The sequence below is a fragment of the Dysidea avara genome, chromosome 10 (genome assembly GCF_963678975.1).
Source record: "Dysidea avara chromosome 10, odDysAvar1.4, whole genome shotgun sequence".
NCBI lineage: Eukaryota > Metazoa > Porifera > Demospongiae > Dictyoceratida > Dysideidae > Dysidea > Dysidea avara.
In genome coordinates, this window is record NC_089281.1 from 1,068,931 (window position 1) to 1,094,601 (window position 25,671).

The 25,671-nt window shown below is 39.1% G+C and overlaps 2 protein-coding genes across 2 annotated transcripts in view; one reads left to right on the plus strand and one right to left on the minus strand.

Annotated features, from left to right (window-relative positions):
* On the minus strand, positions 1-11,314 carry LOC136268007 (beta-soluble NSF attachment protein-like). Its single transcript, XM_066063230.1, has 9 exons — positions 11,151-11,314; positions 10,958-11,037; positions 9,067-9,308; positions 8,218-8,273; positions 2,856-2,940; positions 2,347-2,451; positions 2,229-2,297; positions 718-768; positions 1-268 (listed from the first exon to the last, which is right to left on the minus strand). The coding sequence occupies exons 1-9, from the start codon at positions 11,258-11,260 to the stop codon at positions 170-172; spliced, it is 897 nt and encodes a 298-aa protein (XP_065919302.1). The 5' UTR covers positions 11,261-11,314; the 3' UTR covers positions 1-169.
* The window catches only part of LOC136268006 (ectonucleoside triphosphate diphosphohydrolase 1-like), a 16,798-nt gene continuing 2,405 nt past the window's right edge, over positions 11,279-25,671 (plus strand). Inside the window, exons 1-8 of the mRNA XM_066063229.1 lie at positions 11,279-11,376; positions 13,626-13,774; positions 15,464-15,587; positions 15,703-15,874; positions 21,488-21,647; positions 22,626-22,823; positions 23,972-24,077; positions 25,162-25,265. Of these exons, the coding sequence (XP_065919301.1) occupies positions 13,631-13,774; positions 15,464-15,587; positions 15,703-15,874; positions 21,488-21,647; positions 22,626-22,823; positions 23,972-24,077; positions 25,162-25,265 (1,008 nt within the window). The 5' untranslated portion in view covers positions 11,279-11,376; positions 13,626-13,630. The remainder of the gene's footprint in view (positions 11,377-13,625; positions 13,775-15,463; positions 15,588-15,702; positions 15,875-21,487; positions 21,648-22,625; positions 22,824-23,971; positions 24,078-25,161; positions 25,266-25,671) is intronic.

Here is a 25,671-nt window from a genome sequence, read left to right on the forward strand (position 1 = left end):
TCATTATGGTAAACCCTGTACCATACAGTAAAATCATGTTACACACATGCAAGTCACAATACACATGTTATGACAATCAATTCACAAACACTACTTTGTATTTGTGCTCTATTAGTACAAGATAATTTCAGCATGTTGTGTGTGCTACACCACAAAGTAGGTGTGGTAGTTAGTTAGGTACTTCCTGTGCCGTCATTGCTTTCTTGATATGTAGCAGATGAGTGGTCAACCATGGCTCTATCTTTGATATGGTGTCGTACTCTTGTATCTATGGCAACCAAACATCGCACAGTAAAAATCCAGTAGGTAAAAAATGAAGGGAATTATTTATCAACCTGATTTCAGTGGTTTTTAAATGTGTACACTAATACAAATGGGACTATGGACAAGTGTCCTGATTATCAAGGTGTCCTTATTAGTGAGGTGTTCTGATAATTAAGGTGTCCTGATTTAGGGGTCTGACAGCTTGTTTATAAGTTGTATTTATACTGTAGTGACCTGGCTCAGCAAAAAGTCAGGTTACCAGGCATGAGCAAAGTATTAAAAGTTGGCAACATTGTTGCAAATCCATGAGGTTGGTGAATTATCACATGTGAACTTGCTAGTTTTTCAGTCACCTAGAGTTGTTTTTGAGCCTATCTTATAATTTGTACTTACAAGGATGCTTGATCATAGTGCTCTATATAATTGTACATACTACACTAGTCTACTGGTTACCTCTTTAGTAAACAACTCCTCATCTTCTTCACCATATGCATCCAATAGTTTCTATATAAAGCACACCATACCGATCATAGCAGTATCATCAATGTGGACTTAGAACAGTTGTCTTTTACAAAGTGTCCTTATACATGAATTATATAACCCAGGAGACAAATCTACTATACCAAAGGGCTAAGCTGTGAAAAAATGGGAGCCCCCCCCCCCAGGATCACATCTTTTGTCACAGCTTGGATGTTGTGATATAGATACCACGTCTTTTTGTATTTGCAAGCCCCAAATGACTGGCTTCATTGTCTTATCTTCCTTTCTACAGGAATATAACAGAGATAATTTATTAGGGTTCTAATGTTATTATGTTTTAATTGTGCATAATTGTTCTATTGGGATAACTCCTCTATTGGGGAGGCTCAATTGCACTATTACGGATCTGTGTTACAGTTGTTGTTACTCTGATCCACTTCTACAAACAGCCTAAGTTGTGACTGGCTTTAAACTTAGTCAGTTTGTCCAGTAGGTGTGGCAAACAGTCGATTTTTTATGAACTTAGTCCGTGTGCTTCTTACCAATGGTTGGTTTTGCGTGTTACTCTGACTGCTTTCAAACCACAAAAGGTGTAGACTACTATCTATTCACATACTGACTTTTAACTTATTCACATAAGTAGTTTACTTTGTAGGTGTGACAACAATCAGTTTTTCTGTGCGAAGAATAGTTAATAACTACATGACTGATTCGAGCCAAACTTGACACTAAGATTCACCTTCAAACTTTTCAAATTATAAGGGAATCAAATAATTATATATAGTACGTTCGCGTTGAGCTGAATCCTCAAAAACATTTAATAACTCATGGATGCAATTACACACGATCTTGAAATTTGACCCATTTGTAGTACTGCTTGACCCGCTAAAAATATTTCAAAATATTTCAAAATCTTGTTGTTCAAATGTTTGACATAATATTTACGGCTAATCAAATTTTTCACAATACATTTCCTATGGAGAAGCCATATAAGTACAGTGTCCATTATAGCCCTTTCCCTAACTTGTAATGGAGCCAAACCGTACGTGTTTGTTGTTGACACCTTTGCTGTTACCAATAATCATCTGGTTGGCAGAAATGTTAACTCAGTTGAGAAAAAATCCACTTTTAATTTTTAGCTGTTTTGCAGGGTTCAGCTCAACGTGAACATACCATAGAAATAAAAAGAAAATGAGCCGAATTTTGAGGGCTTGTATTTTGATGTGGATTACTGAAGGTGGAGGACATTTTCACAGCAAATATCACAAAAGTGGCATGGAGCTACATAATATATGTACAAAATCATGTTATTGTTTTCCTGTTAATAACACACTGTTACAGTGTGCTGACTTCTAGAGCCACACAACATACTACCTTGTGTCTTAACTACAGTATCTGATTAAGCACTACTGAAATGAGGGGCTCAAATTAAAGAGTTGTGCAACCCAAAGATCCTTAGGAATAACGTACTGGTCATTACTCACCACAAGTAGTCTCTGTTCTCTTGTGCCCTCAAATGCTGGGAACATTTCAATGTATTTCTCCATTGCAGACTATGTGGGCACTAACAATAATCAATGGTGATGGATATGGACTACTTACCCGAGCTTTATCTGCATCTGTACAGAAGTGACAGACAACTGCTTTAAAGAAGTATTCCTTAGCACCATACTGTAGTAGTCTGTTCTCCATTGAGGCCATCCCCACCTGTGGAGTGCATTATGTAGAACAGTGATTGTGTATTGTGTTAATGTCGATGTAGGATGTGTAATGTGCTTGTGTTCATGTTTTGTGTATCAGTGATGCAACAATACCACTTATATCAACTGAACCAATGGTCCAATACTGAAACAGTTTGTTAATACCACAACCACTATTTCCAGTACTGTTTAATAGCTCTTTCATGGTTATGTATTTGCAATGGTCCCAATGAACTGGGTATGTATACAGCCATCTTGAAAAGCAATAAAATGACATCACACTTAATGTCGGTTGGTAACATATATGTACAGGTACTATTTAAAGCATAACCAAAAATACGATCAAAGGACTGGTGTATCGGTATAGATGCATCACTAATACACATCATTAACACACACAGAGGTACTCACTTCTTCAAAGAGTTGGATACTCTTATCAAACTTCTGAAGCAGAGCACACATGTGGGCCACCTTCAACATTGCCTTGTTAGCACCACTGTAGTGTTAATAGTAGCAGTAATGTGGATAACAGAATTATTGGACACTTTTGTGTAGACATCACCCTCTTTCAAAGACAAAATTGTATTGGCAACTGTTGAAACTGTAATTTGGAGGTGTTTGTGTCCTTAATATCAATATAGAGGTTTATGTCCGTAATATGGAATTATATTTCAGAAGGCTCAGTCTCACATATCAATGATGTTTGGCCTATTTCCAAACATTACAGCTTGTTGGTAGTTAGTGCTGAGCGATAGTAAAAATTTTACTATCACGATAGTTACTCATTTAATATCGCGATAGTGAATACTATCCTGATAGTTTATGAAACACTTTGCTCTTAACAAAGTCTTAGTTGTATAGCTATGATTTGCAGTCATATAGAAAGTTATTTTGCATGCACAGGACATTTGTTGATTAACTGTGTGGGTGGCCGATGAATATGGACTTTTGGTAAAGCTTTTACAGGCCACTCATTTGTAAGAAAGCTGGTAATACCAACTGTAAAACAGTATGAAGGGTTGTTAATACCATTTTAATGCAGATCTGAGCTTATCATAACTATCATGATAGTGATATCCCTACTATCACGATAACGATAGTGATTTACTATCGTGATATATCGCACTATCAATACTACTGCTCAGCCCTATTGGTAGTACAATTCTGCATAGTGTGCACCGGAAACGGTTTGCGCATGTGCAGAAAACTGTCTTATAAATACCCAATCACATGGTCACACTTCGACCTTTTTTCAAGCTCACCATGGTTTGTTGGTTGTGTTTTTCTACATCGTCTTCGATGGATAGTGAAATCTTGGAGCAGCTCAAGAAACTATCTGGCGTTAATACGCCAAGATGTCGACGCACTGAAGCATGAGAGCTCGCTTCAGCATCCTACCTCGGTCGACAACAGGGAGGAGGATGAAACGACAGACAAGTCTGTCCAACCCTCTGGCCAGCCAGTTGTTAACAACAACGGTGGTCTGGCGGCCCAAGATACAACCGTCCTTAACCAGGGCTCCTCATGGGCTGACGAAATGGATGTCCGCGACCCACTGTTGGATGACAATTTACCAGCAAAGGAAACAGTACCCATCAAGGTTGTTCCAGTGACTGACCTTCCTGAACGAAGTGTTTACTCACAAGATGACAGGAACCGATAGATGGTCCTTGCATAGCCTTTACACATTTCCGCAAAACCAGCTGACAAGAGCCCCTTTCCTTGATGCAATGATGGCATCGGAATACTCCAGAGCTTCTAAGTTGATGGACTGTTCCCCGTACACCTTACAAGGACTACTATTAGAGGCAATTGGACTGCTCAGCCAGTTCCTAGATGCGGTGAACGATCCCAACTCTCAGGTGATCATAGACCAGATAGGTGATGCTTACTATTAGAGGCAATTGGACTGCTCAGCCAGTTCCTAGATGCGGTGAACGATCCCAACTCTCAGGTGATCATAGACCAGATAGGTGATGCTGTCTAAACAGCCATCACTCTCCTTGCTAATGCCTCCAACGAGATATCTCTAATGAGGAGGATAAAGATCCTGGAGGAATATAACAAGGAACTGGCGTCCTTTGTTGCAGCTCAGGAGAGAGATTGGGCAAGTGCAGCCTCTCGCCTGTTTGGACTGAACTTCTTAAAGGAAGCTGCTGACTATCTACAGAATCTCCAACTGGTCCGGAAAGAGAAGCAGCCACCCCAGAGTTTTTGGAAGCCCCTCCCCTTTGGAGTCAGCAAGGGGGAGGGCAAAGGCTCACAGTCATGGAAACAACCTCCATAATACTCACAACTAGCCAGTCAGAATACTTATCCCTCGGGAAAGAGAAGCTTCCCGAAGAAGAAATGACTAGAATCAACAGTTATGCACAATGTATTGATGTCAAATTCAAAAATTGTTGTGAATCCTATGTTGGTCAAAGCACAGGGTATGGGGTTCATTCTGCAAGCTTAAGCAGAGAGCTCATTGACAGTTGGGTATTACAGACTGTCAAATGGTTTCAGATTCCCTTTGTAGGGCAACCAAAAGGAAGCCTAGAGTGCCTTCCTTCCAATCAGAACAACTAGCTCAAATGCAGGAGGAAGTTTCCTCCCTATTGGAAAAAGGGACGATAGCTGTAGTAGACAGTCATCCCTCTCACACAGAATTCTACTCAATTCTGTTCCTGGTCCCCAAAACGAATGGGCAAATGAGACCAGTTATCAACCTCAAAGCCCTCAACCAGTGGGTAGTCTCCTCATTTCAAAATGGAAGGAACCACTCTCTGAGATCTGCTGAGGCAGGGAGATTGACTGGTGAAAGTAGACTTGAAGGTGCATACCTCACAGTACCAGTTCATCCAGACCATCAATGCTACCTTCGGTTCAGCATAGAGGAAGTAGACTACAGTACCAGTTCACCTGTCTCCCATTTGTGCCCCATGGGCCTTCACAAAGATAATGAAGGCGGTGGTGACCTTACTCAGGTCATGGGGAATCAGAATAATAATCTACATTGATGACATCTTAGTCATGTCAGAGTCTGCAGTACTAGCAACACAACATTTGGAGGTGTTAATTCACATCCTACAATGCCTGGAGTTCATTGTCAATGTGGAGAAATCAGAGATGACCCCAACTCAGGTGATAGAATTCCTGGTGAACTCCAAAACTCTGCTGTCAGCCTCCCAGCAGATAAGGTGAAGCAGATCAGGGCAGAGGTAGGCAGGATATCCAACATGACCTCCTTGTCAACCCGTCTTCTGTCTTATTTCTTGGGGAAGCTCAGTGCAGCAACCCAAGCTACCCCTCCAGCCCCACTGTTCTACTGCTACTTACAGAAAGACCTACAAGTAGCCTTTAGTGGACAGCAATCAGAATAACGATGTCCCTCTCAGGAGGAGCTGTCCTGGTGGAGAGAACATCTTGCCAGATGGAATGGCAAACCTCTCAAACAGAGATCAAAGCAAGTGACCATCAGCCCCAATGCCTCACAGATGGGCTGGGGAGCAGTCTGTGCGGAAACACGCACAGCAGGTGCCTGGGCCATGCAGGCACATTAACTGCTTGGAGCTACTAGTGGCCACACTTGCAGTGAACCGGATGCTTCAGATATCTCAGTGCTCCTTCAGCTGGACAATGCCACAGCAGTGGCATACATCAACAACATGGGGGCACAGTCTCGAGCCAACTGACAGATTTGGCAAAGGATTTATGGATGTGGGCCCTAGACAGGGATATTACCCTGTCAGCCCAACAAGAATCCGGGACAGAACAGATTGGATGATTTGCCCACGCATCTTTCAAGCCATCAAGAAAACATTCGGGCCACTGGATGTAGACCTGTTTGCTTCCAGACTGACATATCAGATGCCTTGTTTCTTCAGCTGGAGACCAGATCCTCTGGCAGAGGCAGTAGATGCATTCCAGCAGGACTGGAGCTCACTGAAGGGTTTGCCAACCCACCATGGTGCTTAATCAACAGGGTACTGAGCCAAGTATGCCGCCAGCAAGCTCAGTATTAGCACCAGCGTGGAAGAGCCAGACCTGGTACCCAGTACTTTTGGAGATGCTGTGGGACTTCCCCAGGTTGATTGCTCCAGCTCCAGACTTAATCTAGAGGCCAACAGGCTCCCAGATGGAGATGGTCCCTCAACTTGTCGTGTGGCCTGTCTCTGGGAAGATTCTCTAGCAGCTGCCTTTCATAAGAGATTCTCTAGCAGCTTCTAAGCTCCTATTACAATCATGGATAGCCAAGACAGCCCAATCCTATGACTCACAATTTCGAAAGTGGGTTGGCTGGTGTGCTGAAAGGGGTCACAATCCCGTTTGCGGACCCACTTCTGACATAGCAATTTTCTGGCAGACCTACGTACATAGACAGGGTTATCAGTCAAGTTCACTGAATGCCTTTAGGTCCATCATTTCCTCTGTTCATGATCAGGTAGATGGCATAAACATCCCTTCATATGCTAGGTGCTCAAAGGAGCATTTATTGCCAGACCACCCCTGTCGCGTTATACAGCCATTTTTAATGTACAGACAGTCCTACACTACCTGGAGAGCATGGGACCTTCTGCATCTCTATCGCTCAAGTTGCTTACTTTCAAGCTGGCAATGCTATTATCTTTGACCAGGCCATCCTGCTCTGCAGACTTGGCTTCCTTGCAGCTGGACCATCGATGGTTCAGTTCTGAAGGAGTGGCGTTCCTCCCAGCAGCACTGGCAAAACAGTTAAGACAAGGAAAGCTTGCTTAGGGAATTCTTTTTCCCGTGCTTCCCTCACAACTTGGAGCTCTGCCCAGTAGAGACTCTCAAACAGTACAAGTCTGTTACCTCTGAACTCAGACCCCGCAGTGTTAACAACCTGTTCATTGCCCTGGTCAAATCTCACAAACCTGTGTCCTCAGCAACCACAGCCTGCTGGTTGCGTGAAGTCCTTAGACTAGCAGGTATCGATGTGAATATTTTTTTTAGGACACTCAGTCTGAGGTGCCTCAACTTCAGCTACAGCTGGCATAACCACCAGTGATATCCTTAAGACAGCAGACTGGAGTTCAGACTCTGTCTACAGGAGATTTTACTATCGTCAGGTAAATGATCCAACCTTGGAAGATCAGTGCACCACTGAAACATAGATGGTGCATGTGGTCAGCAGCTCAACTTCACCTAAGGTAGCTGAGAAGCTATGAACAACACCATTGATATGTGAGACTGAGCCTTCTGAAATATAATTTCCAAATGGCTCAGATCATGCAATGATTGCATGGTATGTGAAGTTGAGCATATCAATGGCCCACCCACCCCTTCCGGGTTTGCTTTCAAAGGTCGAAGTGTGACCATGCAGTTGGGTATTTATAAGGCAGTTTTCTGCACACACGCAAACCGCTTCGAGTGCACACTATGCAGAATTGTACTACCAACAAGCTGTAATGTTTGGAAATAGGCCAAACACCATTAATATGCTCGACTTCACCTTCTTCACATAATTCCAAATAGCATGCAATCATTGCATGATCTGAGCCATTTGGACAGTATTTGTGTCCTTATTATGGAGGTGTTTGTGTCTTTACATTTATGTATTGGTGTCTTTGATTTGTGTCCTTAAAAAGGTAGTTTGGCATGTACACAATTGACCGGCCAAGTCAAACAGCCACACTGTATGTGTAAATGTCAAAGTAGTTTCGGGGAAGGGAGAATACTGCTTACAGTGTATGGGTCTACACACGCACAAACACAAATACAGACACAGACTTACAGCACGAACACACACACACACACACACACTGACCTCACTGAGTCTTCACCTTTGTACAGATCAGCTGCTTGTTCATATGTTGCTATTGCCTGAAGGAAGTGGGGAGTTACGTTACTATGTACTGTACATATCAAAGACACACACTCACTACACACACACACACACACACACACTACACACCATGGACCTATGTATAAATGTATACTACGCAAATGAGCCTCCGAGCTACATTTGCAATATAGCCCAGTTGGTGACTTGTCCGGGCTACAATTGGCCAGCCAATAATATAAACGTTAAAGCCAAAATTGACTGTGAGGATCGACTAAATAATACTTAGTACATACAACTTGGATGAAAACCACTCAGACAGAAAGCATTTTGTTATCCTCGCTATTCTACAAGTTGAAAAACATTGGGCTAAGGTGAGAACTAGACTATAGCATATTCACAAGCGTTTCTGCATGTTTTCAAATAGACCACACTCCCATTGCTGATAACCACTCTTCATGAAATAACCACTTTACAAAGCAAGCTTACCCATCCAGGCCTTAAGTTAACTAATGATTAAAACATTAAATTTGCGAAACCGAAATTTGTGAAATCTCTTCATTCATCTCAACCAAATGTAGCCAGAACATACCAACTGATGACCCATAACCAAATTTTTCAGGCAGTACATAACATATTCAGTGGTTGTACTCGCATTGGCTTGGGTGATTGATTGCCCAGCGTCGGCTGTTAGCCTGTTATGGATTGGAAGTGTTGCATATTAGCTATAACATGAGGTGTTTGGGCTATTGTTTGATATATATTTATATGCCCGTGTTACAACTATACATGTATGACAGTCCAGAAAGACATACACACATACACACATATAACCTGTTCAATATTAGCCTCTGCAGACTCATATACTTCACCTAGAGTCATGAGATGTTTAGCAGCGATGGAGAACCTTCCCATCTCAATATAGATCTCTACTGCTTGTTGATAGCAATCAGTTGCTCTACTAGCCTCAGATTTCTTGTACATGTTACCAGCCTCCACCATGGAGGTAGCTACCTCATGCTTCACTCCTAACTTCTCTTGGATCTCAGCTGCCTTCTGATAACTGTTACCGGCAGCTAGGGGAGACACCAAACATGATAAACCGTGTGAGTAAGCAATACATACACTTCCTGTTTCTCACTTAATAAATGATAACTCCCTTTGCTTCCCATGTAGGTTATATCACAATTTTGTTGAATAGCTGTCTATCTTTGCAGAAACAATTTGCCAAACCTTTTCTCTTCCTGTCTTGCATGGTGAGATGGCCAGTTTATTTAATTAAATGTATTACAGTGGTATCTCTCTATAACGAACACTGTGATCAATTATATTTTCACTATAATATAGAAGTTATCATGGTAATGTATGGAGCCAAACCTGTTGAAACAGATTTTTTAAAACCAGGTGCATGCCCACCAGTACTGGTGCCCACAGCTGGCTGTTGATACACACCTGGTTACCTGAAATTGGTTTGTCTGAAACACAACGTAAAGGCTTTGTAAGCTACCTGAAATTGTATATCTCCTCAAGTTGAAAGGGAGCATATTCATTTGCTTGAGTTATGCTTCCTTAGCAATGCATAGTAGCGTAATTGATGAATTACAAAATAATTGGTGAATTACAACGTTGCTTAATTTTAATGTACTACATGTCAATAAGTAATAGCATCATACTGTGTGCTAATTTAATTTATAAAGAGTCAAGGGATAGTATTCACTGTGGCTGGTTTTAGAAGTAGCACAGCATCAACTGGTTTCTATTGTGTCCTTAATTCCAGGAGTTTGCTAAGTGAGGTTCCACTACATATCATATCATTCATCACAACAATGTACTATACCACACACAAATTCCATGACTAGTCTTGCACATATATAATGGCATTGGCAATCTCAGTATACTAGTGACATACGGTACTGCTCAAACGTAACGTCACACTCGCTCGCACCGCTTGATTGCAAGTGATTTAAAAACTCATAAATTAAAGAGCGTGGCACCCATTTCCTTCGTGAGTATTCATCCCGTTTTGTATGGGATGAATACTCGCGAAGGAAACAGGTGTCACACCCTTTAATTAGCAAGTTTTTTAATCACTTGCCACGAGCGGGTGCGACGTTACGTTACGTTTGAGCGGTACCGCACATGGTGTATTGTACTGTATGACATTACTTGTTTATGGTTAACAGAAACACGTGCTGTTAATACTGTAACATGTAGCCCAGTTAATGTACATGCCTGGAATTTAGTGTATGATACGTACAATTCACATCAGTGTAGCTTAGAATACTGCCAGAACAAAAACCGACAAAACAGGGTTTTTGAAAGGTCAACTAATATATTTGCACCAAGTTATATATAAACTAGAGAACGAACAGACTTCAGGGTGATAAATGAAGTTACATACAACTGTATACAATACGCTGGTACATTTAGTAAAATTCAGTGAACATTAAAATATGAAGAACATTTCACACACATGGTCCATTTAGTTAATTATGTAGCTTGTCAAAACTGCAAAAACAATAATGTTAATTGGGCAAATAAAAGTTTTACAGAAATGTAATTTCAAAGACTTCTAATTAAAATTCCTTGTTACTGTGTATGTTAAGAGAGAGAACCATCACTGATGATGAAAATAATGTATGACATACAGGAACTAAATTGTGGTGTGGTATTATTATATTACTTTACTACATTTATTGGCTAATGAGTACACACAAACACTCACCACTATATTTCTTGACCAACTTGTAAGAGTTAGCTGACTTGGTGTACAATTCAGCTGCTTCTTCTAATTTACTACCTCCCCTATTGGTGAACACTTAAAGTGTTAGCAGGACTACTTTTAACACGGTAAATACTAGCAATACAGGGGAGAGTCACCAAGACCTCTTCACTGCTGGGATTGGTTAAAGGCTTACCCAAATAGTCCTCCAAGAAAACTTGAAGCTGATTTGACTTTCTTTTCCGCCTCCTGGTAAAGTATAAACCCTTTGTCTTCGTGAGGGTCACTGCTTGTCGCTACTGCCATCGTCCACGTAATTCTTGATGAGCATTAAATAGACTATTAATAGCACGGGACTTTTAGGGTTTCCTGAGAAATTGCGTGACCAGCCTACGAAGAGTCACCAACCAAATTTTCACCAGGTAAGCTTCTAATGTCTATTTCGTGCATTTTAATGTAATGGGGAACGTGTTTGGTGCCTGCAGATTAGTTAATGGCGCCTATGACAGGTGGAATTGTTCGGTTCGCGCTTTAAGTGACCTGGCTTGATATAAACGACATTGCAATCTCCCAAACAGCCAGAATTTGTATGCTTGTGTTAGAATAGCATTATTAGTTTGTCTGCTTTGTGAAATCATAAAAATATAATACATGTTTGGTGTTTTGGTTTGTTTACACATCTGTGTTGTGTTTATTTACACAAATTGTGTTTATGAGTTATCAGGTGATTTGTAGTTTATCACCAGTGAGGCCATCCCTGAATGTTGAAATATTGGGTGAATGGGTTTAGCAAGACCTAAGCCCCTGGTCCCCCAAGCATGGGCTATGTGGGGCTTTGTCAATTTCTATGTATAGAAAACAACATGGATATGAACATGAAGAAGATTTGAGCAACTGTCACTCTATTAGGGACGTTGTTGATAAACTAACCAACATGTCGAGAGAAACTAAACATTAAAATGGTAATTGTATTTTAAAGCTTTGAAATTTAACACTCAAGGGCAGTCCACTCAACAGGTTCAATCACTCCTTGTTGAATTAGACAGTGGACAGTGCTCCCTGGACAGAACTGAACCACCACCACTTTAGGTCCTCTCCAACATGTTGGAATCAGTCCATAAGTTATGAAAATCTACTGAAACCAAATCTAGAATGTAAGAGCAAAAGCCCCACTTGTAGTAGTGGTGTAAGGGTTTGTACTGGGGGTAAATTTGTCCGTCAATCTTTATGAATTGTACTGAGGTGTCAGGGCCGTAGCAGACAGTTTAGGAGTGGCCAGGCCATCTGTTCAGTGGTGGAGGAAGGTATAAAAGGTATAGTTCGCAAAATGCCCAGGAAAATTTTGAAATTTACATGTCTTAAGATGGTATCTGGAGTGATTTCAGCAGAGATAAATTAGCCATATTTAAGTAAACAACTAATGTCTGTATTAGCTATGCATAGATGCATACTTTATGATGAGTATATGAAGATTGTCCACCCACCTACTGGTAATTTAAAAGTGGAGCCACTGCCAATACTTCAACCAGTGCTGTTGAAAGGAGCACCTCGCTACAGTTTTCTTTGCAAACTGACATTGCGGAAATACCCAGCGTTTTGGATGGTTTGGCATGTCTCCAACTTCTGGAAGGGAAACAGAAGAGAACACTGTTCTTGAATTTGAAACCATGCATGCTCTCACACGTCACCACTCGATCTTCATTAAGCATGTACTTTAATATATTCACGTGGATCGTGACAAGGAAGTTTTTGCTGCGAACCAGCAAGCAGAATAGTGACACCAGGCTGTAAATTACACTGTAGTGTAGTAATGGTTGGTTAAATATTGTATGGCATGTGACGCTGCTTTATTTATATTACAATACATTGGTTATCTCAAAAGTAGTCGGGCTTTGGCCTGACTGGCCTGACCGTGTGCTACGGCCTTGGGTGTGCATATCTAATACTATCAAGACAATAAAGTGACAAAGTAATTTCTTGTTACCGTATTTGACCAGTTAATGCTACAACTTTCAGCAAGGAAAACCCTATGGCTACTATGCAAAGGTGGCTAGTATGGGCTTGTGTGGCAACAGCCCGTGGTGTTTATACGGATTCATGAGTGACTGACCTTGTTTAGTCATCCTTCAATAGTATCATTCATTTTCACTTCTCTCAAAAACATTATTTCAACAACTCCTTTGCCCGGTTTCTGCTTCAAACGTGTCTTATCAACACTTGCATCAGTATATTCAGATACAAGCTGTGGCTCTTATCCGAGGGCAGCTCTTATGACAATAATTCTAGGCTGAGGAGTGGCTACTATCTGAGGGTGGCTATTGTACGAGCTGTGACTATTAACCAGTCAAATGTGGTATCTACACTGTATAAAGAGACATGTAATTATGTAACCATTTTGTTCCATTATTTTGTCCCAATAATAATAATATCTACTTGCATTGTGTTACATCATTGTGGTCATGTGATGAAAACATTGTTAGGTCATCCTCTTCTATATCTAGCTACTTTTTATTATTTGAGTCATCTTAATCCAGACACTTAGCTAAATTGAGGTCCCAAAATTTTCCTTAGTAAACTGACTCCTGGAAAATCAGGACACCTTGATAATGTGGACACTATTGGTTGGTCCCAAGTTGTCCACACTGTAAAGTGATTTGTTGTACATTGTTAGGTGAGATGAAGCAGTTTACTTGTTCATGGAAATGTTTTGCTACTTCACTATTGATCTTCACCCTACTCTGCATCACCATGGTGATGGTGGCGGGTCTGGTGATCATTCCAGTGATGTATATACAGAAGTGGGAGTATGACTATGATCAGGTGAGCAAGGAGATGGGGATTACCCTACCAGAGCATTAGAGCCACCTTCTCTGGAGTGATTACTCGCAGCTGAATCATATTTGCAAGCATGTAGGCTTCTTGTACATAGTTCAAAGCATGCTAGGAAGCATGAATAACAGTAAACTCCATCAAAATCAATGTCTTTAATTGAGACCATATCATCTTTATGTCCTTGTAACTGCCTGTTTATATTTGAGACCATTTAGTTATTATTATGATGAAATTAATGCACTGCTTCGTTTATGAAATTAAGTACATGTATGTCATATGTATATCAAGTTGTTTTTTTATTGTATGGCCTTTCTAACAATAATACGTTTGTATATCTTGGGTCTATGACAACATATATGTATATATATATATATATATATAAAGAACCTTGCGTGGGAGGATCAAAGCAAACACTGTTCTATAACAGCCATACAGAATGCAGCTGTTCTATATTGGGCAGTTATAACACACTTTGATAGTTCTATTTATAGAACTGCCAGGCCTATTAGCCTGCTTTGATCACTCCTTCTGGCCAGTACAGCCAGTCAACCAAGATTGATCGCGTGACTGCGTTGTCTGACCAGTCAACCCAAAACCAGTAAGAGCAAAACCACTGGATTTAATTTATAGACATACTTGAAGATTTCGATGATGGTTGCTTGTTGTCAGCAGCAGTGAACGTTCTTACTATGTTTTGTTCACACAAACGGAGGAGTCATAGGAACATCACGGACTTATGCTTATTAAGTACCACAATTGAAACTTTTAGTTGTACTATAGACTCATCCTTTCGCTTGTCCTAGTCTAATGCAGGCACAACACAAGTACAATACCTATTCTACCGATGTTAAGACTACTTACAGTTAGAGATTAGCATTGTTATAATAATTTTAGCATTTTTCATCTATTTTAAGTACAAAAATTCTATAGCTTTTGGAAGATTCACCCCTAGACCCTCTTCTTCATTTTACATATAGAACTAATCTCACATGGTACAGGCGGTATATTTTTTTAGGCTTATCACTTTCAGTATCAGTTTTGAGAAGCCACACAAGAGCTGGCATAACTGCAACACTTTGCAGTGAAGTTCTCCTTAGATACCACAGGTGGGACTGTACGTCTGTGATTGACGGAACCGCCTTGCACTGTTAGCTTCAAACTAGGGCTGTACGATAATGGTAAAACCTATATCTCGATATTTTATCTCTATAATCGATAATGATGGACTGTTTTGTAAACATAGTTTTTGACATAAAAGTCAAGTAGTGATTGCTAAGCCAAAATTTTTATTACTTTCCCTACTAGTTTGACACCTTTCCATAAGTTTTCCATCTAACTGTGGTTGATTTACAATAGATTACAGAGATTTACTATTATCTTTGATAAGCAAATTTGTTGATTGCCATACATAATAATGTACACGTGACCAATTATCCCAGCCTTTATTGGATGCCTCAGAACAACTTTGGCACCGCACACGTGCCAGACCATTTTTGCTTTTACTGAAAGCAATAAGCCCCTGTGCCTTATAATATACGGTCTATGCTAGACTACCACAGAACAACAGCTACCCCTCCCCCCTCACCTTGTATGTCAGTTCTCACTGATCTTGACTGTTACATCTTAATGGTTTCTCACATCACACTTAATCATCATAATGTATTATCATCCATACAGTTTGGAATAGTGTTTACTGCAGAGCCAGATAGTACTAAAATGTTCATGTACAAATGGGATGATAGGAAGATTAATGGTACCGGAGTGTTGACATATGTTGGTAATGTCTCCTGTATTGAAAAATGTGAGTTGTGTGTGTTTGTGTATGTGTAGTGTGTGTTCTTGCTAACATGTGTGTATGTTAGTGAAGTGTGTTTACTGGTGGACGTATGTAGCATGTCACTTCATTTTCACTTCAGCTATTACTGAACTTAATATCAATGACACTCAAACTCACATCAACAAGTGTATACAGTCAAGTTTCTGTTCTCAAGATGGTCAGAGAAAATGTATTCCGATGAAATACAGGTTCAAACAGAAACATCGTATTTCATTATACTTCTTAATAACAGATGAACTGACAATGTTAAAGTTAGTGATATGTGTGTGTGTAGTGTAGTGTGTGTGTGTGGTGTATGTGTGTATGTGATTATTGACAAATGGTCTAGTGTGTGTATCAAGACACACAGTAGAGTGTTGTGTGGCCAAGAAAGTCGGCGCACCACACTGGGGGTCATGTTTACGTAGCTCCATGCTCCCTTCTCAAATTAGAATCGTTTTTGTATTGCAAATGCCCTCCACTTCATCACCTCACATACCAAATTTGAGCAAGATTGCCTTACACAATTGTGAAATATGAGCCTTCAAAGTTCGGCTTAATTTCTTTCTTCATATAGGGGCTTAAATTATCAAACAGTACTACTGTTTAAGTAGCCCCCGAAAAAGACGTGTGGTGCCTAAAATGTCGCCTTTAAAAATCATCCTAGAGACATCTTGCACCATGAAAATCACCTTTATGGAATAATATTAGTCCATCTAACATGAAATACAGCATTAAAAACAAGAAAACACTTACCAGTGACCGGATATAGAATTTTAAAATCTCCAAAACTTGAAATTTCGTCTCACTCACTCACTCACTCACTGACCACAGTCACAAGCCTAGAGCCCAAACGAAGCAGCACATGGTCACCATTTTATGCCACAACAACAAACTCACCGGTGGGATGTGCCTTTTGGGATTCCAACGGGTGTACACCCTGTGCGCCTTGTCTTTCCTTTTATCTTCAATCAGGTTGGTTGTCTCTTCTTCAAGCATCGAAACCATACCGAGGCATTAATTTTCCGTATCAATACTTTTCTGTAGACACCACAAAATTATTTCAGAAAGCGCTTATGCTGCTGAAAGAGCGGACGCTTATAATTCCAAGTGTTGTACATGAAACACTAAGGCTGCTGAGTTGTTACTTTGACTTTTGCCAACATCTGGACTGCAATCAACGAAGAGATTTGCTACTTAATAGACGGACTGATACTTGACGGCTTTTTCCTCTGAACACACTGACTCAGCCACTCAGTGCTGGATGGCGAGATCAGCAAGTGATTGGATAGTACTCGAGTGGAAATTGTATTATTTCATCCTGTTAGTCGAGACTAAGCTTCAGACAACTGAAAGGGTCTGTTCGTTCGAACAACTTCTGGCCCAGGTGAATAGAACGTGGACCATTGTACTGACACAGGTCACAGATCTGAGGGCCACTGCTACTACGATCAAAGGTAAGCTATGCATGCTACTACGGGCATATGTGCTTCCAATTTTGGCACATTGCGTACTTTAATAAGCTGTACAGGAACTTAATAGCTAGCTCACAAGTTACACTGTAACTAGCTGTGCTACAACAAAAAACTAAAACTAGTATTTTAAAAAATTGTTAACATTTAGAAATGAAGTAGGGATCTATGCAATAAAAAGTAGTGAAACAGGATGAAAGATGGTATTACAGCATAGCTCGATGGGAAAGTCCCTACTTTGGCAATGAGTAATGTGTCAAAGTAGGGACTTTCCCATCAAGCTATGCTGTAATACCATCTTTCATCTCTTGTTTCACTACTTTTTATTGCATAGATCCCTCCCTACTTCATTTTTAAATTAACAATTTTTTAAAATACTAGTTCTTTTCACAACACACACTTACAAAAGCCATTATAAAATGTAGCTTGATTTTCTTGAACTTTGGTGCACTTTAAGAACATTGCGGCAAAATCATGTACCAAGTACCATAGAGCTACAGATGATTATTTGCATTTAAAAAAGGCTGACTTGTTGTCTCACCTACAGGGTAAACTGGTTATGAGAATAGCTTAATTGGTATGCATATAGGTTAACCATCATATCTCAAACCTTTTGTAATTTAAAATAGATCGCATTTACAGCTATAGAGTTACAAGGCAAAAATCAAACAACTGTTAATTACGAGATACTCTAATAGAACAGTCACCGCAGGCATGAAAAATGAAAACTTAACAACATTCAAACCAGGGACATCCATACTGAACACCCAAATTCTTAACCTCTGAACTGCTGAATTGTGGCTGTTCACCTCACTTAATAAATAGGTAAAATTTACTCAATAGTGAAAGTTCATAGATTGTTCTAAAACATTCTATGTGTCTTCTATTAGAAATCCTTGAAACAATGTGTGCTCTATTAGAGTATTATAAAAGTAACCAAATAAACTCTAATGCAATACTATTGTAGTTTCAGTAGTATTCCATAAAATTGGAGCTGATATAGCCATTTTGATATCGATTGCAGATCGCATTGTTGGTACACTATGATTATTACCCACTCACATCAACTGTCATCATAACAAGTTATATGCTAGGACAGAGACAATTATAATTTTTTTCAAATCCCGGTGAAAATGTCAGGCAACCTAAAGCATTACCTGACATTGATATGCCGCTGTTTTACATAATTTATCATAATAGAGAAATCCTTAAAATACATTGACAGAATAAAGTGACTCAACCTAAAATAACAATACAATCATTGTTGTCAAGTTGTGTTTACTATTATTGACAATGCTTCACTATTATAACTCTGCAACTTCCTTCTATTTTGATCTGACATTTTATCAGGCAAGTTCCATTATGGTCGGCCATGCATGATATTTGCCTGACAAATGGCCTATGTCAGGCAGTAATAATTGACTCTGTGCTAGGATACAAAAGGTTGGAAACTGGAAATTGTATTCTAGCTTAAAAGGTGCAGGATTTGAAAGTTGAGCAGCTGCAACTTATTAGTTTGCATGAACAATTTAGTAGTATCCTAATAGTATCCTAATAGTACAATTGAGGTGTTCTAGTAGTATCCTAATAGTACAATTATGCTTACCTATTTAATAACTTGGAATGAATTTACTTTATTAAGTGTGGGCGTTCATAAGGTGCCGCTCAGGGATTAACTCGCATGTTTCCTGGGCAATATCATGGAAACGTGGTTTGCTCATGGCTTTGATGCCCAACCAGTTCAAAGATACGAAACGCTTTGACTCGTTTTATTGAGTAACACAGAGCGTTTTATTGTGGGTTTTAGTCTACACATTACGCAAGGCTAAGTATAGTTGTTAAGTTGACAGTAGTTAAACTATATTCTAAGACTAATGATCGTTTAGGCGATGCATGGTTGTGTATTTCTACCTGTTGTGTGGGGGGCATGTGAGCCATTGAGCAGACCACGAATCAAAAATAATATGACAACTAGGTGAGTAGTTAGTCCTAAGTACTTAACTTAATGTGAAGGTTTAATGTAGTATTAAAAACCAAGATCTTTTTCACCCCAAAAACCAATCCCACAATCGAAAGTTTGTGGCATTTGTTGAAACATAATGATGTAGGAATAACGTTCTGAGAGCTATTTTCCCACGGTATTGAAACCACAATTAAAACAAATGGGGTGAGTGCTCTATAGTTCATTCACCTATCAGGTGAGTGTGCCCTGAGTGATGTATATTACTTGTACCACAACTGCATTGGGTGTGGCCAGAGGGGTTGGGTGTGGCCCGAGGGGTTTGGGTGTATGTATCAGCAAAATCCCTTGCAGCCGTGATATAACTATTACATAAAACACTACTGCAACTAAATAAATAAATACGGGCACTATAATACCAAGTTTATTTAGCCATAGCCATGAACTATCACAAAGCACAAAATTATAAGGCAATTATCAGTATTATTGCATAGATTCTTTGGCTTCAGTATCAGATTGGTAGGTATTTTTCTGTGCTGGTAGAGCACTACTTTGTCTTATATGATCATCATTGTATCTGTAGATAAGAAGAAATTCAAAGCCAGTTTATGATTGGCTATAGTTAAAGTACAAAAAGAAGTGAAAACAGCCAAGTTGGGTGTGGCCTTCAAAAACCTTGGTGAAAAAGTTGTTAAAACACAGATGGTGGCCGTGAAATGGCTGCAATGATAATAATTTTAGTAATACACAAAACCATTATTAAAATTTTATTATCATTAATATCATTTCAGTTGTTTCATGGCTGCCACCTTTTCACCCAAGCCTTTGAAGGCTACACCCTTCACAGCTTGGCTGTTTTTTGTGTGGGTGTGGGTGCTTTCTTGCCAGTTTGATATACAATGTGACTGTTCTATTAGAATACTGAACATGGTTGATGTATTAGGGTGACTGCTTTATTAGAGTATCTTGATCTGGCTGTTATAGTGGTATCTTGATCTGGCTGTTATAGTGGTATCTTGGGTGAGCCTCTGGTAGTGGTATCCAGATCATTAAGGGGTGTGATCATCATGTCTAACGAGGTTATTGTTATCAGTGACACTATCTACTCCCATAGCATAGGTGTTTCAAATGTATCATTATAATTATGTCCACCTGTAAAAAGTTGTCGATACAAACATCATTGTATGGCTTCCTCGGATTATAAATCTTAGAAAAAACAATAACTATAACTTAATGTTAGTCTGCCTGCCTGACCACTAACAGGCTAAACAACACATCATGCAGCTATAACTAACATGTGGTATGTCTTATATATGTAAGACTAAATTATGCAGTACAAAGAATTAAGTGCCCTCTAGTGAGATTGTATTTCTATGATGATTTTTAATGGCAGTGTTTGGGTGGCTGCCATTTTATTCAGGAAAGGAGGGATCTCCACTGTACAGTACTACATATGGTGTGATAAGTTTGACTAGTCTGATTGATTGTTACAGTGGCGGATCCAGATGGGTTTCTGGGGTTTTGACAGAAACCCCCTTTTAAATTTAGCTCGGTGACAGTCTAAATACATAAACATTGTTGTACTGACATTTTGTCATAGCAAACAACTATATACCACTGTGTTTCAGTAGTATGCATGCAGTTGCACTAAACTAACACCATTCATAGCTATTAAACCCTCAGCAACACTTCATCCCCCACTGCATTAAAAACGATCGAGATACTCTAATAGAGCAGTCAAGTAACTACTCTAATAGAACAATCTAAACAGCTTACCATCTTTGCTTAGTTAGCTATAGTATTTACAGTTTAAAGTAATGGATTTATTGTAATTGCTAACTATAAGTAGCCTAAAATCCAATTCCAGAGCTTCTAAAATCTCAAAATTTTCTGGAGAAATGTTATCAGATTCCTTATTCAGCTATACTAACTTTCAGAAACCCCTTTTAAAAATCCTAGATCTGCCACTGTGTTAGTAGTACTAATTCTTAGAAGAGCTCAGCCTTAAATTTTATTTTGCCTTTGGTTAAGATTACACTTGTATTTTCTTTATAGTTGCTACGTACATAGTAAAAGTTTGTAAGGTGCTTCAGCATCCAAAGTACACCCCCTTAAATCCACCACAGTAACCCAGTGCCACCAAGGAACATTGTACTAGAGTGTTGTCATCAAGTTACTTCACCTGGTACATGTGGTGTACTCAAATCTTGAAGACACGGGTGCTACTCTACCATATCTAGAGGTAGCTAATGGTAGCCATCTAAGTGTGCACATGTCCTGTATATGATTAGTGATTAATTAAATATCAGTGTGTACTATTCTAACAATTTGTTTATTTGCCAACAATGTTATATTTTGCTTGGTCCCCCTCTACACAGTATGTGTGTATTAGTTGTATACATGTTCATACATATCAACAAACTGCTATTATGTTGACCTCAATCACTCTGTAGCAATTTCAATGAGACCTACACTGATCAACTACTCAATACAACAGATAATACAATATCCAATTACTTTCATCATAGAGATGTTGTTAACTATACTGAAATAGATGGGACCAGTCATGCAGTGTCTACCTGGGTAACTGTAAATATGAAATACATTAAGAAGGTTAGTTTAATGATTTTTTATGTTGTGTAACCATGTGTTAAGGTACTCCTGACTGTAGCTGGTTTACTGTACTTACTTGGTTAAGCACCATAGCATTTATTACCTTAGTAGCATTTATTACCTTAGTAGCATTTATTACCTTAGTAGCATTTATTACCTTAGTAGCATTTATTACCTTAGTAGCATTTATTACCTTAGTAGCATTTATTACCTTAGTAGCATTTATTACCTTAGTAGCATTTATTACCTTAGTAGCATTTATTACCTTAGTAGCATTTATTACCTTAGTAGCATTTATTACCTTAGTAGCATTTATTACCTTAGTAGCATTTATTACCTTAGTAGCATTTATTACCTTAGTAGCATTTATTACCTTAGTAGCATTTATTACCTTAGTAGCATTTATTACCTTAGTAGCATTTATTACCTTAGTAGCATTTATTACCTTAGTAGCATTTATTACCTTAGTAGCATTTATTACCTTAGTAGCATTTATTACCTTAGTAGCATTTATTACCTTAGTAGCATTTATTACCTTAGTAGCATTTATTGCCTTAGTTATGTGGCAACTATTCAAAATCGACCACCACTCAATGCTCAAAAGTGATGTTAATGCACTTATTTCAAGATTGATTGTGGTAGCACTCAAGTGCGGCTACTTTTGAAGTTTTGGCATTTATCCAAGGAAATACAGTATGTACAAAACCTAGAGAGTTCTTATGGTGTTTTAGAAGACCCCTAAATAGTTTATTGGGTCCAGACACACATACAAACTACAGTGTGTGTACAGACATATGTACATCGTAACATGTATGGTGTTTCAAATGGTCTCCATTAGGGAATATGATTTGATCCTTCGGGTGAAGCCATGGAGGGTTTATAAATACCATTGATTTTCATTGGACCTATGTGTAGTGATTTAAAGTTGTGGTAAATTATAAAGACTATCCAATAGAATCTTGTCTTGTTACTCGATAGTCGCAGTATTACGAGGATCTAGTTGGTGTACTTTATTTGGGACCAGTATCAACCCAGTTGTCATATTGTCAGTACGCTTCATCCGACGGACACCTACACTTGTATGGTATCAACTACAAGGTACAGACAGAGAATTTAATGTGTGGCGGATGGAATGAGTCATGGAGGAACATCACTGCTTCACTTGTGGACAAGAGGGTTAGTAAGGACTTATTGTCTATCTAATCATTTGCTGTATATTTTATGTGCATGTGTGATTCTTTGAGGTGTTGATCGCCTCCTGGGTGCATCGGTAATTGCTGTCTGCCCAGTAACAATAAATAGGAACTTGCATTGTACATGTAATAGTTGTAACACGGACATGCGGCCCAAGGGCAGAGGGCATACATATCAGGCAAAGCCCGAATGCCCCGTGTTACAACTAATATGTAACACTTATTAGGCTGATAGCCTGTACAGGGTGATCAATCACCCAAGCCAATACGAGTGCAGCAACTGGATGTATTATATATGCATACCTAAAATTTTCAATTATGGATCAGCAGCTAGTACGTTCTGGTTACGTCCGGCCACGATGAACGGACATATCCTAAGGATATCACAGAAAATTTCGGTTACGCAAGTTTAATCTTTTAATCAGTGCTATTGAATCATTTATGGAAAAAGTATTGAGTTTACTAAAGGCCTAGATAGGTAAGCTTGCTGGTAGAGTGGTTACTCTGTGCAGAGTGGTAGCTTCGTGATGGGGGCATGTCCGTATTCGAAAACGTGTGGAAATGATCGGTGAATAAGCTATAACGCTAGTTTCACCTTAGCCCAATGTTTTTCAACTCGTAGGATGGCGAGGATAACAAAACGCTCTCTATCTGAGTGGTTTTCATGGCGAAATCCAAGTCGTGCATCCTAATCACGTGAGTATTAATCGATCCCCACAATCGATTTCAGAATCGACGTCTATATAATCAGTGCCAGGTTGTAGCCCGGTCTACATTTCGTATGTAGCCCGGCTAGCTGGGCTACATACAAAGTGTAGACTGGGTGGCTTCTTTGATCTGAGGTGTGAAAGTGTTACATATGTGTGTATGTAATACTGTACCTAACATTGGATGATCTAATTGGTCAATTAAATACTATCTCACCTCTGAATTTTGTGCATGTCATATTTTTTGTAAATAATAATTTCATCCAGATATTCTTTATATATCCCTGCTAAGTTTATTTAACAAATAATTTCACAGGACTTTTGTCTAATTCACAACTTATAGAATGAAGTACTCTAACTGAACAATCTTTTTTTACATAATTATAAGAAGTTACTTTTAAAGTTTTGTTTTTGGTTTCTACAGGACAGAAATTACACTTACAAGCATCCTTGTTTACCAAAGGGCTACACATGGACAGTGTCAGCTAAACACTTGTTCTCTTCATCATGTACCGTACTAGATTATAAGGGTGAGTGGAGTGTGTGTAGACTCTTACCAGGTCACTGTGTAATAAGGAAACCATCAACCTGATAACCCCAAATGTGTCATTTGTGTACAATGTAGCTACCTATTTAATAAGGTCAGCAACTAAGGTTTCACTTTGCTGAATGTTTACCATATTTATCCATATAGCTAGAAGCCCAGATGTTTATTTCCTATAAAAATTGGACCTAGGCATTATAGTCACATGGAGCCACTCAACAAATGAGAACGGCAGGATGGCAAATTAAATCAATAGAGTGGTTCAAGGTCACGTACCATGCATGTATAAACTATATTTACTCCTTTGCTGGGTGAAACATTGTAAGTTGTACGAAAAGTAAAGGTTGGCCTCGATTAGAGTTGGGGGTTAAGGCGTTACAATATTGCTTTTGTAGTAACGAGTTACATGACAGAGTATTACATCCGGAAATTGTACGTAACACATTACTTCATTTTAATGACATTATATCCAGTACATGAATACTTGTATTGTGAGTCCATACAGTACTGGTTGTAGCCAAGAGTGATGGTGTATGGGGAGTGCCTTTAGGCCAAGATACTATGTTTTCACACCAAAGTAGCATGTGTCTCAATAGTGTTACTTGCAGTTGCAGGCTAGGAGCCTGTGTTTAGAAAGTTGAACTTACATTGTAGTTTGTATTAAACAAATGTATATTATGTAGTAATATTACTACTTACAGCCCTCAGAGTAATGTGTAATATGCTCGTTTTTTTTTCTGAGAGCAACTGTAGTATGTCACATTGCATAAAGGTAACAAGTTACATTATTTTAGTGTAAGGGCTGACTGAGTATGCTGTAGCCATCACCAAAAGAGGGGATGCATTGTTGAGCACATGCCAAGGGAAATAGCAATAGTTTGCTCTTATTTCTTAGGGCTCGGCAGCATCTCTTGTAGAATCACTGGCTACAGAAAGGAAGGAGTGGGCTTAGAAGTACTGTGTGATTGCACATTCCTGTTAAGAACATTACGGAACTGTGTAACTTGTAGTATATATAATATTGTAGTAGGCAATTAATATAAAATTGGCTATTGTATTTTTATCCACAGAGGCAACACTACAATTTGTTGGGTCTCCTGATACGAATAGTTGTGCAAAGAAAATTGTCAGTTTAGTGAAAACAATTTCTAAACCTTATGAAGGCAATTTTACAGTAAGCATTTACACCTGTACTTCACAATGAATATTATTTGTTTATGTGAGAATGTACTGTTTGGTAAATGGTAAATTTATGAATGACATGTAAATACATAAATAATAACACAAGCAAAATCATCATACAGTACAGTAGAACTGTATAGGGATCATTGCCCAAAGTATTGCCCTACAACCAACCTCACAATACCTCATGACGTCTTGGCAGTATTGGTTAGGTAGAACCTAGTTCCAAAGGCTTCCAATAAGTTGCTACGTATTTTGTGGAATTTTCTACTTACTGACAACCTTAGTGATGCCTTCAGACAAGCGTAACTCAATAACGGCTAAGGCTACGGGCTTGATTTTTTCACAGTTCAATGTTGCTTCATCTTGACCGGTGCCTTTTGGCATACTGCAGTACA